Source organism: Eubalaena glacialis, chromosome 3 (genome assembly GCF_028564815.1).
Source record: "Eubalaena glacialis isolate mEubGla1 chromosome 3, mEubGla1.1.hap2.+ XY, whole genome shotgun sequence".
NCBI classification, from domain to species: Eukaryota; Metazoa; Chordata; class Mammalia; order Artiodactyla; family Balaenidae; genus Eubalaena; species Eubalaena glacialis.
This window is the reverse complement of record NC_083718.1, coordinates 176,416,779-176,431,900: the sequence shown is the minus strand read 5'-3', so window position 1 is coordinate 176,431,900 and position 15,122 is coordinate 176,416,779. Positions and strand designations below refer to the sequence as shown.

Sequence of the window (15,122 nt, the reverse complement as noted above, 5' to 3'; positions counted from 1 at the left end):
ATATCCTGTGGCAGGGAAGGCTTAGGGCGGGTCAGAGGATGAAGGGGCAGGGACTCACCCTCAGGTGGGTGTCAGAGATGGGGTCTGGAGTGACCGGCTTCCACTGCTCAGAGCCTTCCTCCTGGACACTGATGCAGTAGCCTGTGACCGGTCCGGCCCCTTGGTACAGTGGGGGCTCCCACGTCAGCATCAGGGAGGTGGCCCGCACTTCAAACACCCGCACGCCATACGGGGGTCCTGTGGGAAGACGGGGTAGAGAAGGAGATGGATAGCCAAATGGCCAGCCAGCCAGTCAGGCAGTGGGCGGGTGGCGAGTCAGCAAGCTTGTCAATCTTTCAGTCCCAGCCAGGCCTGGAAGTGCCTGCTCTGGACATGGTGGGGACCTGGCCGGCCTTGGCTTCATGGCAAAGCTTGGTCTGTGTCTGCAATAGAGTTAACTCTTCAAAGTGTGCTCAATATCACTTCCTCTGGGAAACATCCTTGACCCTCCCCATCCCTGTCCCAGACAGCATTAATCTTTCTAATCTCTTTGCCATTTCAGTGTTTAACGTAGAAGCTCAGGGTGTGGACTCCAGAGTCAGATCACCGGGGTTCATGACCCAGCGAACACCCTTTTTCAGGCTATGGGGACTCTGGGCAAGTTACTTAGCCTCTATGTTCCTGTCTCCTCGTCGGTAAAATGGGGATAATAATAGTTCTTATAAAATAGTGCTGTCGCGAGCATTAATGACATAATTTATGGAAAGTGTCAATACATAGTAAGCACCCAACAAATATCAGTTGTTTATAACTGTCGTTGTCTAAAGCATCACGCATAGTGATTATCTGCCATTCAGGTAAAGGTTTTGTGCAGAAAACAGAACTGAGCTGAACAGAATGATGGCAGGTTGTCATCCTTCCTTCCTAAGGGGGAGATGAAGGGCTACTTTGTGAGAAGGCTGATGGGGCTGCGGGAGTGGTGCAGAGGGTGACCAACCTGCCCTGTTTGTCCAGGATTGGGACACAGGACTTGCAGTGGTAATACTGGGAAAGTCCTGGGCAAACTGGGAGGAGTTGGTCACCTAGCAGTGTGCCTTTGGGGTTTGAGATTTGTCTGTGTTGAGAATCGGAGCTCAGATGGGGTGTTGAGCTAGAGGATAATTTGGATGCGGGTACAGGGCCAGTCAATGGCCAAGGTCAGGGCTCTTGACTTGGCAGAGTTAAGACTGTGTCAGAGGTTACAGGGGGCAGAGGTCTGGGGTTTGGGACCGACAGAGCAAGCTTGAATGCACAGCGAGCCCGGCGGTAGCGGTCATCTTGTTTGTTAGTTTGGGGGAGGGGAGGGGAGGGCAGGTGCTGGGCTTTGGCACCTCCCAGCCGCTCACCTGGCTGAGGCATCGTCCACTTCTTGCACTCAAACAGGCTGCTGGGCGCCGACAGCTCTCCAACACCAGCCCAGTTTACTGCCCGGGCACGGAACTCATAGAATTGGCCTTCATGAAGGTCACTGACCTTGAAGAGCAAAAACACAGACCGTGAAGGCGGAGGCTGGGGAGGCAGGGGACGAGGTTCACAGCAGGAGGTCTATAGGAGCTTCAGATAAGATTGGTCTGCACTTGACAATCAGCTGGATTATCGAGGCACCAAACCTGAGGCCCCTCTCAGCCTCGGGACCTCCAACCCTGACCCCCGCTCTCCACCCACACAAATCAGGACACCAGGCCAGTGGCCGCATTCCAGCCTCACCTTGCAGATCTGGGTGGGGATGGGCTGCTGGTTGACCGAGCGCCAGTTCAGCTCCTCCGAGTCATGCTGGTCCAGGAAGTAGCCCAGGATCTTGCCCCCTCCACGCCGCTTGGGGGGTTTCCACCCGATGACCATATCATTTTCCCCACAGTTCAGGAGGGCGAAGTCATAGGGAGCAGATGGTATAGCTACGGGGAGGCAAGGGGGTGATGCTCCCGAGGGGCGGCCGGACTGGGCAGTGGGGCCCGAGGGAGGCAGCGAGCCTCCCCCAGTGGGTGCCCACCCTGCTCTGGGGCACGGACTTAGCCAGTAGCGTCCACTGGTAATGCTGACTCAGCTACGTGCAGGGCACCTGGGCCTCCGAGCTGGTCAGACTTCACCCCATGGCCTCGGGCCTTTGCTACTTCCTCCCCAAAGGAAGGGGTGGTCGGGGTCAGCACCAGATCCCCTGAGAAGGCTTCTGCCCCATGGCCTCTGGAGTTGGACCCTCCAAGAGGTGGTCGATAAGCTCCCTGCTCTCTGCTCAGCCCAGGTCTGTCCCCAGAGGTGTGCAGGCTGCACCTGCCCCTTGGACTTACCCAGAGCCTGCTTGACCTTGATGGGTTCGGTGGCGGCTGAGCTCTCCCCAACTCCAGCCTCGCTGACTGACCTGATACAAAACTCATACTCCTTCCCTGTCCTCAGCCCGGGAACCGTAAACCTGGGAGAGAAATGTACAGTCTTCAGGAAAGGCCAAACCAACAGCATGGAGACATTCCTGAACTTTCTAGAACAACCTTGTGGCGATAAGTGGCCACCAGCGTGGTAGGATTTGAGGCCTCAGTTCTTGCCTAAAGACATTGCCCCTGACCCCAAAGTGATGCCTGCCCCCTGGAGGATGAGGTCCTTAAGGTTTTAAAGGATGTAGCTTCCAGAGCCTATTATTAAGATGCAAATACGCTGGGAAAGTTAGCAGTTGAAGGCCCAGGTAGCCAACCCCTAAACTGAGCAACCTCGTACATCTCTAGGACTTTGGGCCTCGTCCTGGAAACACACCAAATGGCTCTTCTTATCTGTACGGTTGCTGTGACTAAAGCACAGAGTCCTTTTAAAGACCTCTGAATTATCCGCCAGAGACATACAAGGACACTCTAGCTTAGAGAAAAATGTCCTCCCATCCTGTCTCTTCTTGATAAGACCCAAATTGTGAACCTCTTTTTTCCCTTTTCACTTATCAACATTTTCCTGTAGCAAATCTTGTTTTACAGGGAGCTTCCCTCAGCCAGTTGACCCCGAGGAGCTGAATGTTGGAATGTCAGAGGGGCCTTTATGGATCAGACCATCCAGTTTCTTCATTTTACAGGTAGCGAAGGGCTCCCCCAGAAGGAATGGGGTGAGCCAAGAGCACACAGCCAGTTAGGAACACAGCCTGGACCGAGCCCGGGTCTCCTGAATCCCAGTGCAGCGCCTGCCCGTTCAGTATTCATTCATTGAGGTCTTTTTTGAGCATCTCCTGTGAGCCAGGTTCGAAGGAGCTCGCGGAACGGTGGTGGACCAGACCCTGCCTCCCAGCTGAGCTCCCTTCACACCATCACCCCAGGCAGCACTCCTGGGCAGCAGTGTTTAGCCTCTTTCCAGCCCTGACACATGTAACCGATGACATGCACACATGTGACGAGGTCTCTGGATGTACCAGAGGACCATGCCATGCCCCACGTGTGACACATTCTTCCGACATGCCACTTTCATCACATGACTCTCCCTCAGCCCCTGTCGTCCCCTCCAGGGACGCACATCTGAATGCAAGTCGGGGGAGAGATGTCATCCTAGGGATAACCTGGACTCCAAGCTCATTGGTCCAAAACCCGATTATTCTCCAACTGGAGAACTTTAGCAGTGACAAAGCATGAGTGACCGTGAGGCACCGCGTGCCAGAGGGGCACCAGGTCCTGTCCCCTTTTCTGGGTGAGATAATCTTGGGGCTCGCAGCCCAGGGTGAGGGGAGCCCACAGCTGGTCGTCTGATGGAAAGGGAAAGGGGGTGGGTGTCACCACCTGAGCCCCTGACCCCACAGAACCTCAAAACGGAGAGAAGTCATGAGTCCAGAAGCCTCGAGGCTTCTGCCTGCAAGGACCAGGGCCACCGAGTGAGGAGGGAGACTCAGAGGGGAGTGAGGGTGGGATAGGCAAGAGCACAGAAGTCTGAGCCGAGGTTCAGAGAGGGCGAGTCTCTGTGCAGGGCTGCCCGGTGAGGGAGGGGCGGGTGTGGAGCCTGAACCCCAGCCGCCCTGGCTGCACTCTCCGCCTCTCTGTCTCTAAGCTCCTGGAAGGACAAGACCTAGCCAGTCACCACTACCTGCAAACAGCACGCTGCTGGTGAGTGCTTGCCGAAAAAGAGGCTGTCTGGGTCAAGTCCACTTACTAGCTAAGTGACTTTTGGCAAACTCCACTTACTAGCTAAGTGAGCTTTGGCAAACTCCACTTAAACTGCTCTGTGCCTCGGTTTCTTCATCTGTACAATGATAATAGAAATAATAGTCCTAAGTTCATAGGATTGCAGCCAGAACTAAATGACCTAATATATGAAAAGAACTTAGAACAGTGCCCAACACCCAACCGTACCGTGAATGTCAGGCTTCATTATTATTACGGCCCTGCCCTAGTGCAGGAAGGGGGTGGGGGCAAACTCACCTGTTGCCCTGGATGGGTTTGTTGTTAACTGTTTTCCACTCGGATGATCCTGCCTCCCGGGAGTAGATGTAATAACCCAGGAGCTCTGGGCTGTCTTTCACAGGATCCCAGTTCAGGGAGACAGAGGTCTGTGTGTCTCGGAAAGCTTGAACTTGAGTTGGAGGAGGGAGAGTGGCTGAAAATCAGAAGTGTGGACTGAGTGAAGATGCTGAGTTACACGGCTGGGGAGGGGAGGCGTGTGGGAGAGGCGGGGAGGTGCGCACATGGCAATCACGGGGGGCACGTGCGTTCCAGACATGCCCTGGGGCTTTGGGCAGCTCTTTCCTAGTCCCAGAGGTGTGCTCCAGACTCTTGTATTCTGAAAGTCTTCTCTCATCTTACCTCCAAACATCCCCGCTTCCTCACTAAAATCCCCATTCATTAATCCTTACTATCGCTCGCTCTCTCTCTTAGAAGTCACCAGATCTGACAATTTTCCTCAGCCTTATCTTTGATCTCTAGGAAACTTCATTTTATTTCCCTTGAAACTTTAACTTTCATGGCTCCCTGAGACTATGCTCCTTGAGGTAGGGTTTGCCATGATGTGTTAAATGGACAGATCTGGATGGATGGATGGAAGAATGGATGGATGGATGGATGGATGGATGGATGGATGGATGGATGGAAGAATGGACGGATGGATGGATGGATGGATGGATGGATGGATGGATGGATGGATGGATCAATAGACTAATGGATGGATAGGTCGATGAATAGATGGATAGATGGATGAAAGGATGGATGGATGGATGGCAGATACAGGACCTGCCTAGTTCTCTTTTTACTTCTCAAACTCCTTACACATCCTTTTGTGGCTCCCCCTCTTTCTTTTGTCCCCAAATGTGGAACTCCTCCTCTGTTCCTTGACTTGCTCCATTTTTCTCCTCTTTTCTCATCTCAAGTGTCCACCTATTCTCATGTCTTCAACCCTCACCTCTCTGCAGGTGACTCCCCAGGCTTTACCTCCAGGCCTGCTCTCTCTCCTGAATTCTAGAGCCTCATCTTCCATTTTTCCCTGGACACCTCTCCTTGTGTTCTGGTGGTGCCTCAAAGTCAACAGGCAAAGGCTGAACTCAGCATCCATCCAACATAAATCCAGTAACTATTGAGTGCCTACTCTGAGTCAGGCTCTGCATTTGGCCCAGGGGAAGTACTGAGAAACAGACTTGGGGTCCTGGGCTCAGGAAGGTCCTGTCAGCAACTTCAGCCTCTCAGGTTGAAGACAGTGTGACAGTGGATGAAGGCTGGGTGGCGGGAGAGGGTAGAAGGAGGGCACTCAGGGGCCCCATGTGTCCAAGAGACCTGATTCTACTCGTAGGCAAGAACTTGAGCTGAGGGCATCCACGTATGGAGTAGTACTCACACACTAAAATCATGATTTCAAGACCTGAGGATACGTTTGTGGTATAATGTTAATTTTAAAAGGTAGAATGCAAAGCTCTACGTGTGGTTTGACTGGACTTTCAGAAAGATGCATTAGCATGCATGTGTCAAAGGCCAGAGGCCCAAGCACCTAGATGCTCACAGTGGTTACCCTTGGTAACCTTGGTCAGCGGAATCCTGGGATGGAGGGAATTCTCTTCCCTCCCTCCCTCCCTTCCTCTTTCTCTCTCTCTCGCTTCTTTTGTATTTTCCCATTTTTGTATAATTTCACTTTCATAATACAAGTAAATGCCTTTTCTTTATTCCTCTCCTCCCCTCCTCTCTCTTCTTTCCTTCTCCGAACTGTACCAGAACCTTGCCCTAAGGCTGCCTTGTGGTCCAGAGACTGCCCACATCCAATCACAAACCACTCACTGGCCAGGCCCCTGAGTCAAGACTAAATGTTAACCAGACCAGAATTAAAGAAAAACTCCATTTGCCCACCAACCTATTTATACTTACTATGAATATATATATATATATATTTCTTTTTTCTACATTATTGAAACAGTACAAATCTAGGACTTTGAAATCTTCCGCAAACAGGCCTTGCAGCATATCAGGCTCTTCTCGGACGGGCAGTGCTGCAGCTGGGTTCCTTAAAGGACTAGTTGGTGATGGCAGCTGCAGGGAACCTTCTGATCTTATCAGAATCCAGAGGCCTCAGAGGAGAGAGGGAACCCCGGGAAGTCAGGACCAGGTTGGAGCTGCTGCTGGGAGACTCAGGAAGGAGCCACAGGTGGGGGCGATAACCAGGCCTTCAGAACAATGGGTTTGGCAGGTGAGGACACCAAGGTTCGCAGCTCGGAAATGACCTGCCCAGGCCCACGCTGTGCTGCAGATGAGAGGGGTCCCGCCTGGTGAGGCGGAACTTGGGGTGGGACCAGGGAGAGGGCCGGAGGCCTGCCCAGGGGCTCACTCCTGGCTGCACAAGGTGGGATCAGGCCCTGGTTGGAGACGTTTAGAACTGAGGGACCACTTGGTCACACTCAGATCCTGTGCTGGACCTGGCTGGATTCTGCAACCTGTGAATTGTTGATCTAGAAAAAATGTCTATACTTTCAAGAGCCTCCTGCCCAGAGAAATGTATCAATAATTCTTGATGGTCTAAAACTGTACAGGCCTGTGATCATGTTGCTTTTCAGCTTCGTGACAGGTAGAAGTGGTCAAGGACAGAGAAATGGGCACGGCTCCGTCCCTGCAGCCATGGGGTCCCGAGCCCTGGATGCTGACAGCCTGGCCTGGCCTGGCCCCATCTCCTGCATCACACAGGTACCTGGCTTCCCCCTCAAGGCGATGGGCTCGCTGGGCTCCGAGGGATCGCTCATGCCGTGCTGGTTTATCGCTCGCACTCTGAAGACATACGTCTTCCCTTTCTCCAGATCCAAAAGGGCGAATCTCGGGGATTTCACAGGCGTTTCTGAGTTGATGGCCTCCCAGGTGCCACTACCTATGACCGACTGTGACAAGGGAGAGAAACTTGCCTTTGGTTAAGTGGTTGCCTTCCCACATGTGCTCTCACTAACTTCTATCCTTGGCCCAGGGTGCCCCTCAACACCTGAACTCTGGATCCACCTGCCTCCGTGACGTCTCTACCTGGATGCCCATCGAGCATCTCACATTCAACAGAACTGACCCTGGAACCTGCTCCCATGCCAATGCAGCCCACATCGAGTTAGTGGCACCCGTCCTTTCAGCTGCTCAGGCCAGAACCCTGGGAGCCATCCTGGACTCTTTCTCTCATTTCTCATCCCCTGAAGATGCCCTGTCAACAAACCCAGTTGGCTCTACCTTCAAAATCTATCCAGAGTCCAACCATGGCTTATCACCCCCATGCTCCCCTCCACAACCTTGATCCAAGCCACCATCGTCTCTCGCCTGAGTTATCTCAATAGCCTCCTAACTGGTCTGCCTGTTTCTACCTTTAACTCCCTTCAGTCTTTTCTCCAAATGACAGGCAGAGGCATCCTTTTATGACACAAGTCAGATCACATCCGTGTCTGCCCAGAACCCTCCCAGGCCCCGCATCTCCCTCAGAGCGAAATTCTCCATGGCTTGACTCCTGCCACCTGTCTGGCCACATTCCATGCCCCCCTTTGCCCAGTCACCAGGCTCTGTGTCCCCCTGCTGTTCCTTGATGGTGCCAGGTCCCATCCCTGCCTCTGGGCCTTTGCACTTGCTGGTCCCTTTTCTTGGAATGCTCTTCCCCCAGAAATCTCTGGTTTGCCCTTCATTTCCTTTGGGTCTTTACTCAAAACTCACCTTCTCAGGGTGGCCTCCCCAGCACCGCCCCCCGGCATGTGAAAGGTCAGCAGTCCCTCCCTCAACACTTCAAATCCCCTCCATGCTTTCTGTCTTTCTCCTAAGCTCCTACCATTAGCAAATGTGCCAAATACTTTTCGGATACTCCAATCTCAGCTCTGGAGGCAGGAGTTTGTCTGTTTTATCCACCACTGAGAACAGTACTGATGCGTGAGAGGTGCTCGGTCTATGTTTGTGGGATGAATACATGAGTAAATGGATGAATTCTCACAATAACTCTGCAGAGTAAGGGTTAATTTCCCCACCAATGAGGAAATTCAGGTTCAGGAAGTTTTGGTAACTTGGCCAAAAGTCACGCGTCTACTAGCTGGCATATTTGGTATTTAAGCTCAGGTGTGGGTACCCCCAAACCTGCTCACTCTACACAGCATCAGGGCCCCCAAAGGCAGCCATAAATCCTGTGTCTCTGGGTAGATAGAGGGTGAAGAGCCGAGCGTGATGCAGGTTAATAAGGCACCCAGAGGCCACTTCTGCTGAGTCTGGGTGTGAGAGTTAAAACCTAGAAGCCCTGGGGGGACCCACTGACCCTGCCCTCTCTATGCGTTTCCCTCCCAAGGCCCACCTGGCTGTCAGTAGCCTAGAACCCAGGTAGGCTAAGAAATCGCTACAAAAACCAAGGAACATGGCTGAGCACCCACTGTGTGCCAAGTTCTGTTCTAAGTCTTGACGTGCTTTAGTTAATTTGATTCTCACATCAACCCTATAAGATGTACAATTATTATGTCTATTTTATGGAAGAAGAAACTGAGGCACAGAGAGATTAGATTTCTTGCCCAAGGTCACACAGCTAGTAAGCAGCAGAGACAAGATCAGAACCCAGGCAGTCTGACTCCAAGGTCTTAACCATTATACTCTATAGCCTCACAAAACAAATTCTCCATTATCCATAGCTTTCCCATGTCAGAGAAATAGGATCACCTGTGAATGTGCAGAGAGGCCCATCTGGACAACGAGAGCCAGAGACTCTTCCCTGGAACATTTTTATCCCTTGATTCACTAAACCTGTACTGTCCACCTGCCATGTGCCAGGCACCGTGCTGGACCCATCGAGTAATGAGAAGGTAAACCTGGTGTCTTCCTTTAGGGGGATCAGAGGCAAAAGCATCTCCTTGGGAAGGGTTTACAGTCCCAGGGCTGCGGGCCCTGGCTATGTGCTGCTTTTATTTCGTCCTCACAGGGTAGGGTCTCCATTCTATGCTGGAGGAAACTGAGGCTCAGAGAACTTAGTAAAGTAGCTCACACAGCAGAAGTCAGGATTGGAATGGATCTTGACACCATGCTGTTTTTTACTCCGCCACGATGCCTCCCCTCCACTGTGAAATCCATTTCACATGAGCTGCCCCCCTCCCCAGCCTCCCGCCCCTACTCTGCCCCCAGGGAGAACTGCCTCCTGGTGCTACCCGCCTCCACCCCCCATGCCCTGTATGTGCTGTCTGTCAATGACCCTAGCAGGTGGGCACCATCCTGGCTTCCCTCCCACCCTGGCCCTGGCCAGGGTTAGGTGTTCGACCCAATGTGTGACCAGATGCCAGACAGACTTGTGTTGGGGGTGTACGCAGGAAATGGTGGATCTTACTGTTGTTACTGTCTGTTTCTCTTAATTTTGTGTATTTCCGTGAACAGCTTCCGGAACTGCCATCAGTAACTGGCCTCTCGGGGCTGGAGGTAACCTCGAAAGGTCATTTAATCCACCCCCCTGCCTCTGTGCAGGGCTATGCTCAAGCCTTCCAGGCAGGAAATTCTCTTCTCTTCAGGCCTCCCCAGGGGACAATGCCGGGGTCTCCCAGCGCCTCCCTGAACACCCCCCCACGTCCTGGTAACACAGCGTGTCTATTTCTCAGGCCGGTCTGGGGCTGGGGCCCTTGGGGTCTCCGTACCTTCTCCAGGAAGTACGTCAGTGGGGCTTTGCCCCGGGGTCTTGGCTCCTCCCAGCCCAGAACCACATAGGCCTCGCGGATCTCGCTGGCGTGGACATTGGTCGGGGACAAGGGGATGGTCACGAAGTCTGGAAGCAGAGCCATCCAGGGGCAGAGATGTGTGGGCCGTCAGAGACCCCGAATCTCAGCCCCTCACTTCACTGAGGAGGGAACTGGGGCCCAGAGAGGGGCAGGAACTTGCTCCAGTCACCCAGCAAGGCCGGGCAGAGCCAGGGCCAGAACCCAGGTCTCCCCACGTCCTGCCGGGACTTTCCCCGACGTCTACTTCCTCCGCGAGGGGCGCAGTCGCCCACCAGAGAGCCTGACCTCTCAGCCTGGATCCTACCCGCGCTCGCCTCCCCACACCCTGCACACGACAGCTTCTGCCTCTGGGTTCAGTTTGTGGCCCAGAGTTTCCAGAACCGCAAAGGGGGCTGGAGTCTTGAGGCAAAGTGTCAGGAGGTTCACACGTACCTTCAGAGTCATCTGTGCTGACCGTGATTGTTTTTCCCATATCAAAGGGGATCTCTAGTGGGGAGAAGGGAACATGTTAGGGGAGAACTAAGGGGTGCAGGGTGTGTGTGGTGGGCGGGGTCAGCAGGTGACAGGGAAGGGCCTGCCCCACTCTGGGTGCTGATTCCTCCCCGGCTCCTGGCCCTGGCCTTCCGGCCCCTCACTGTGGGCACTCGAGCAGGTCCATCTGGGCCCCAGCGATCTCAGGGGTCCAAAGTGCAGCACCGCTGCTCTTGGACCCCAAAGATGCTCTGTCCTCTCGGGACAAAGAAGGACAGAGAGAAGTGATGGGGTCAGATCCCTAGGGCACAGCAAACCCAGATCAGGCTGGCTCCTCAGGGCTAAGAGGGCTGTGTCCCCCCCGCCGTCCAGGCTGGGGGCTTCTGAGGCAGGACGGTTTTCCTCCTTCAGATTAAGGGCATCTGAAGAGGGTGCTGTGGTTTTACCCCAGATTAGCATCTTGTGTGGACAGGTTTGTGTTTCTTACATCAGGTGAGCTGTACCTTCCCCCTCCAGCTAGGGGTTGCTAAGGACAGCACTGTGTCTCCTCCATCAGATTAGGGGTTCCTGAGGGCTGGGCTGTGTCTCCCCTCCTGGATAAGGGCTTGGCGTGGGGGCTGTGCGCCTGTCTGCTGCGTGAGGCAGTCCTGAGTATGCCCTGACTGATGCTCTGGAATGTCCCTGCAGGGCCTCTGTGCCCACCTGTCTTCCTCCGGGCTTCCTCAGGGTCGCCCATGGCAACCGGTTCTGAAGCCTTGGAGGGGATGCTGCTGCCCGCTCTGCTGATGGCTCTCACCCGGAACCGATAGCTCTGGCCTTCGACGAGGCCTTGGATTGGGCACCGACAGGTCCCGCCGGGGGTCTGGTGGCAGAGCACCCATTGTTCGGACTCGCCCTGGCACCTGTGGGAGAGAGGCCCCGGCTGCAGCCCCTGCCCATGACTCACATCTTCCCAGTTTGAGCCTCTTCCAGGTCCCTTCCCCCGCCCTGGGCTGCCGGCCCAGCTCATCTCTCTCCATTTAAAAGCCCGGCTCCAACCTCGGGCCCCAGGAGGCCTTCTCACCATCCTCCACCAAGCACGGTGCTAATCAAAATAGCTAGTGCCTTTCATGGAGCTTTCCTGCGTGCCTGGAGCTGTGCTGTGTCCCTCCACACCCGTTATCTTGTTTAACCCTGACGGTCCTCACGGTTAGGTGTGATTACCTTCACTCTACCAACATGATCCGCGTTTAGAGAGTGAGATGACTTGCCCAAGGTCACATGGCTTGTGAGTGGGCGAGTTAGCCTTTCCCCCGAGGGCTGTCCACTCCCTGTCGGAGTGCATTCCAGAGTGACCCTCAGAGTCTGGGGTCTCTGCGCCCCCCTGGGTGCCACTGTCCTCAGTACTGGCTGGATGGGGCCACGTACCTCAGTTTCCTCATCTGTAGAATGGGGCACTAGAGAGTCCCCCTCTCCCTTAGATAGGGATTGTTGTAAGGATCCGAGTGGCTGGATTAGGTTACCTCCAGCTAGGGCCTCGGAGCCGGCGGCAGGTGAAGGAGGTGGGAAGTTCTGGGCCTTCCCTTTCCTGGTGTGCCCCCTCCCTCCCGCATCAGTGCTACTCTGTCTCCGTCACTCAGGGAGGACAGCATCCACATGTGCTCAGGTTTCAGGCACTGATGTTTGCCCCTCCCAGTGTCAGCTCCTGCTGTAAAGGGTCTAGAGGGCAGCGGCTGACTCCAGGGGCGGACACCCTTCTATTGCCCCTAAATAACACATCTACCTCCTGCCCTATTCCAAGGACAGGCATGGGGGTCCCTCTTTCCTGTGGTCCCCACTCTTATCCTCACAGAGCCATCTACCCCCATGGGCTCTGCCACTGAAGAGACCAACTCACAGCTCAATGGAGTAGCTGGTGATGGGGTTGCCACGGGTGTCGCTGGGCGGGGTCCACGTCAGGGTGAGGCAGTCTCTGTTCACGTTCAGGCATCGAACATTCAGGGGGGAGCCTGGAGCCCCTGGCTTCTCGGCTGCAGCATCTGAAGCCCAGGGTGGGCGGGGGTGGGAAGAGAGTGGGGGGGGGAGGCTCTTCCAGTCAATGCCCACTTGGCGACAGACCCCCTCCCATTCTCACCCCTCGTCCTCTTCTCATTAACCACCCCCCAGGGGCTCAGTTTGATCTTGAGGAGCAGGACCTGAATAACAGCCGATTCCTTTCAAACAACAGCATCTGGGGGTAGGGGGTAGGAGTAAGGTTTATTAGGGGCCCATTCTACGCCACACACCTGAACAATTGGCAAAATTAATCTGAGTCCCGGCGCAACCCCCCATCTTGCAGGTGGGAAAACTGAGTCTCATAGAGGAGAAGTGAATTACCCCAAATCACCCAGATAGTGAAGTGGCAAAGCCAGGAGACAGAAATCAACCAGGACTAGAATGATCCCAGCCCACGATCAGCCCTCCCTCTCCAGCTGTCTCCGTGTCTGAGACTCTCAGGCTGTGTCCCTTTGGAGGGTCATGGGATGCACAGGGATTCTTAGAGAGACTCTACCCCAGCACCTCCAATATATAGCATGGAAACCGAGGCCTCAAGGAGCAGGGACTCGCCCAAATGTCCCACAGCAAATCAGTCAAGGCAGAGCCCCGGTCCCTCACCGCCCCCCTCACCTCTCACAAACACATAGGTGCTCTGCTCCCGGAGCCCAGAGGGCGAGGGCACCTGGACCGTGTAGAGACCCTCGTCCTCCTTGTAGGCGCAGGACACCTTCAGGGACGCCTGGCGGTCTGCGTAGAGGATCTGCCGGCGGCTGGAGGACTTCAGCAGCCTCCCTGCAGAGGGAGGGATCCAGGGTGAGCTCGTGGGGGATCTGGGCCTCACCTGGGAACCCACAGATGCTCTGGGGGTCTAGGCAGAGGTGAGCTTGGCCTGGCTAGAGCCTGAGGCTCTGCTGGGGATCTGGGGAGGGGGTGGTGACCTCTAGGACTCTACCAAGGTGGCCTCTGAACTCTCCTCTGCAGAAGGTTTGAGGCGGGACGGGGGGTGGCAGGGCCGGGCCCAGGGAAGGGGCTGGGGCTTCAGTGAGGTAATGAGGGTTCAGGGAAGTGGTCGGCGGCTCGGTGAGCAGCTCGGTAAGGAGTTGGAGGTCCTGTGAAGAAGTGGGAACAAGAGAGATGGGGCCCTGTGTGAGAGTCAGGGGCTCTTTGGGATGCTGGGGGCTCGAGAAAGGAGGTGGGGCTCGGTGGGGAGGGGTTGTGAGCTTAATGGAGGGAGGGGGGCCTGTTGAGGGGGGTGAGGACTCAGGAAAGGGGTAGGGGACTTACTGAAAGAGTTGGGGTGTCAGTGAGGTGGGTGGGGACTGGGCAGGCGGGACCTTAGTGAGGGGAAGGGGAAGGGGCTCTGGGGCTCTAGGCCTCGCCCTGAGGTCCTGCTGTTGGACCATCCTGCTCCTTGTGCCACGCGAAGGCCCCTCCCTCCTGTCAGCACCTCTGTTCCGGAAGACCTACAGGTCTGGGAAACCTCTCGGCCTGTTATCGCAGCTGTTTCTCAGGGCTCGTGGCTTTCCCACTCCTCCGCCCCAGCCCCCAGCAGGGGCAGCTTCCCTAGGCTCAAGCTCTGGGGTGTCAGGGGGCTGTGCTCCTGGCCCTTTGGCTGCAGACCTGGTCACGAATGGGGCAGGAGGTCCAGCTGTTCCTCTCCTCCCTGGCTGACCAGCCTTCCCCAGCCCTGGCCCATGACCCACCCCCCACCCCCCATCTTCCAGCTCACGAGTAGCAGTTATGTACCTGCACCTACAACCCTGACTCTGAAAAGCCCAAGGCAATTATCACAACCTGCCCTGACCCTCCTCAGGCTGACCTGCTCCTGGCCTTGGCCTCTGTTCTTGTTGCTTCAAATGTCATCACCTACCCCTAGGGTGCTGATGTCGAGCCCATAGATGTAAAGGGCTGGGCTGGTGCCTGGCCAACCACAGGCTCTCAACGGGCAGTGTGCAATTGTGTTTTGGCTTCCTGCTCCCTCCCGGATGGAGAGCCCCTTGAGCTCATGCATGTCTGTTCCTAACCCAGCCCTGGCACCCAGCATAGGGCCTGGCACCACGGGTGCTCGGTGACACTTTGCAGGGTGACCTGATCTGAACCCACCTGGCTGTGCTCTGCTTCCCTCTACCTCATTGGCACCCATCGCCCAGCTTGTACCAGTTAGGGGGCGGGCATAGCTGAGTTCCTCTCTCCACCGGGGGCCCCAGGGGTGGGGATGGAGCCAGGGCTCTAGTCCCTCTCTGGCTTCCACCTCTGCCTCTGCAGGTTAGGGGCCAGGACTAGGGGTCCTCACCATCTCGGAACCACTGGATGTTCTGCTTGGCGTCTAACACATCTTCTGAAAATAGGCAGGACAGGGAGAAGGATTCCTTCTCACGGGCGAAGACTGGTTTCAGCACCGATGTGAATTCCACGTTGGGGCCAAACATCAGTCCTGGGTGGGAACAGAAATTTAGGGCAGAAGTCTTCTGAGGCTGCCAGCCTAGCCTGGGGCTTAGAT

At 55.3% G+C, this 15,122-nt stretch overlaps 1 protein-coding gene across 1 annotated transcript in view; it reads right to left on the bottom strand.

Annotated features, from left to right (window-relative positions):
• The window catches only part of MYOM3 (myomesin 3), a 43,702-nt gene that overhangs the window by 18,591 nt on the left and 9,989 nt on the right, over nucleotides 1-15,122 (bottom strand). The window contains exons 8-19 of the mRNA XM_061186995.1: nucleotides 14,916-15,056; nucleotides 13,253-13,414; nucleotides 12,483-12,624; nucleotides 11,309-11,508; nucleotides 10,568-10,621; nucleotides 10,055-10,182; nucleotides 7,132-7,315; nucleotides 4,395-4,569; nucleotides 2,304-2,425; nucleotides 1,726-1,913; nucleotides 1,365-1,491; nucleotides 59-237 (exon numbers count right to left, since the gene is read on the bottom strand). Coding sequence (XP_061042978.1) covers nucleotides 59-237; nucleotides 1,365-1,491; nucleotides 1,726-1,913; nucleotides 2,304-2,425; nucleotides 4,395-4,569; nucleotides 7,132-7,315; nucleotides 10,055-10,182; nucleotides 10,568-10,621; nucleotides 11,309-11,508; nucleotides 12,483-12,624; nucleotides 13,253-13,414; nucleotides 14,916-15,056 — 1,802 coding nt within the window. The remainder of the gene's footprint in view (nucleotides 1-58; nucleotides 238-1,364; nucleotides 1,492-1,725; nucleotides 1,914-2,303; nucleotides 2,426-4,394; nucleotides 4,570-7,131; nucleotides 7,316-10,054; nucleotides 10,183-10,567; nucleotides 10,622-11,308; nucleotides 11,509-12,482; nucleotides 12,625-13,252; nucleotides 13,415-14,915; nucleotides 15,057-15,122) is intronic.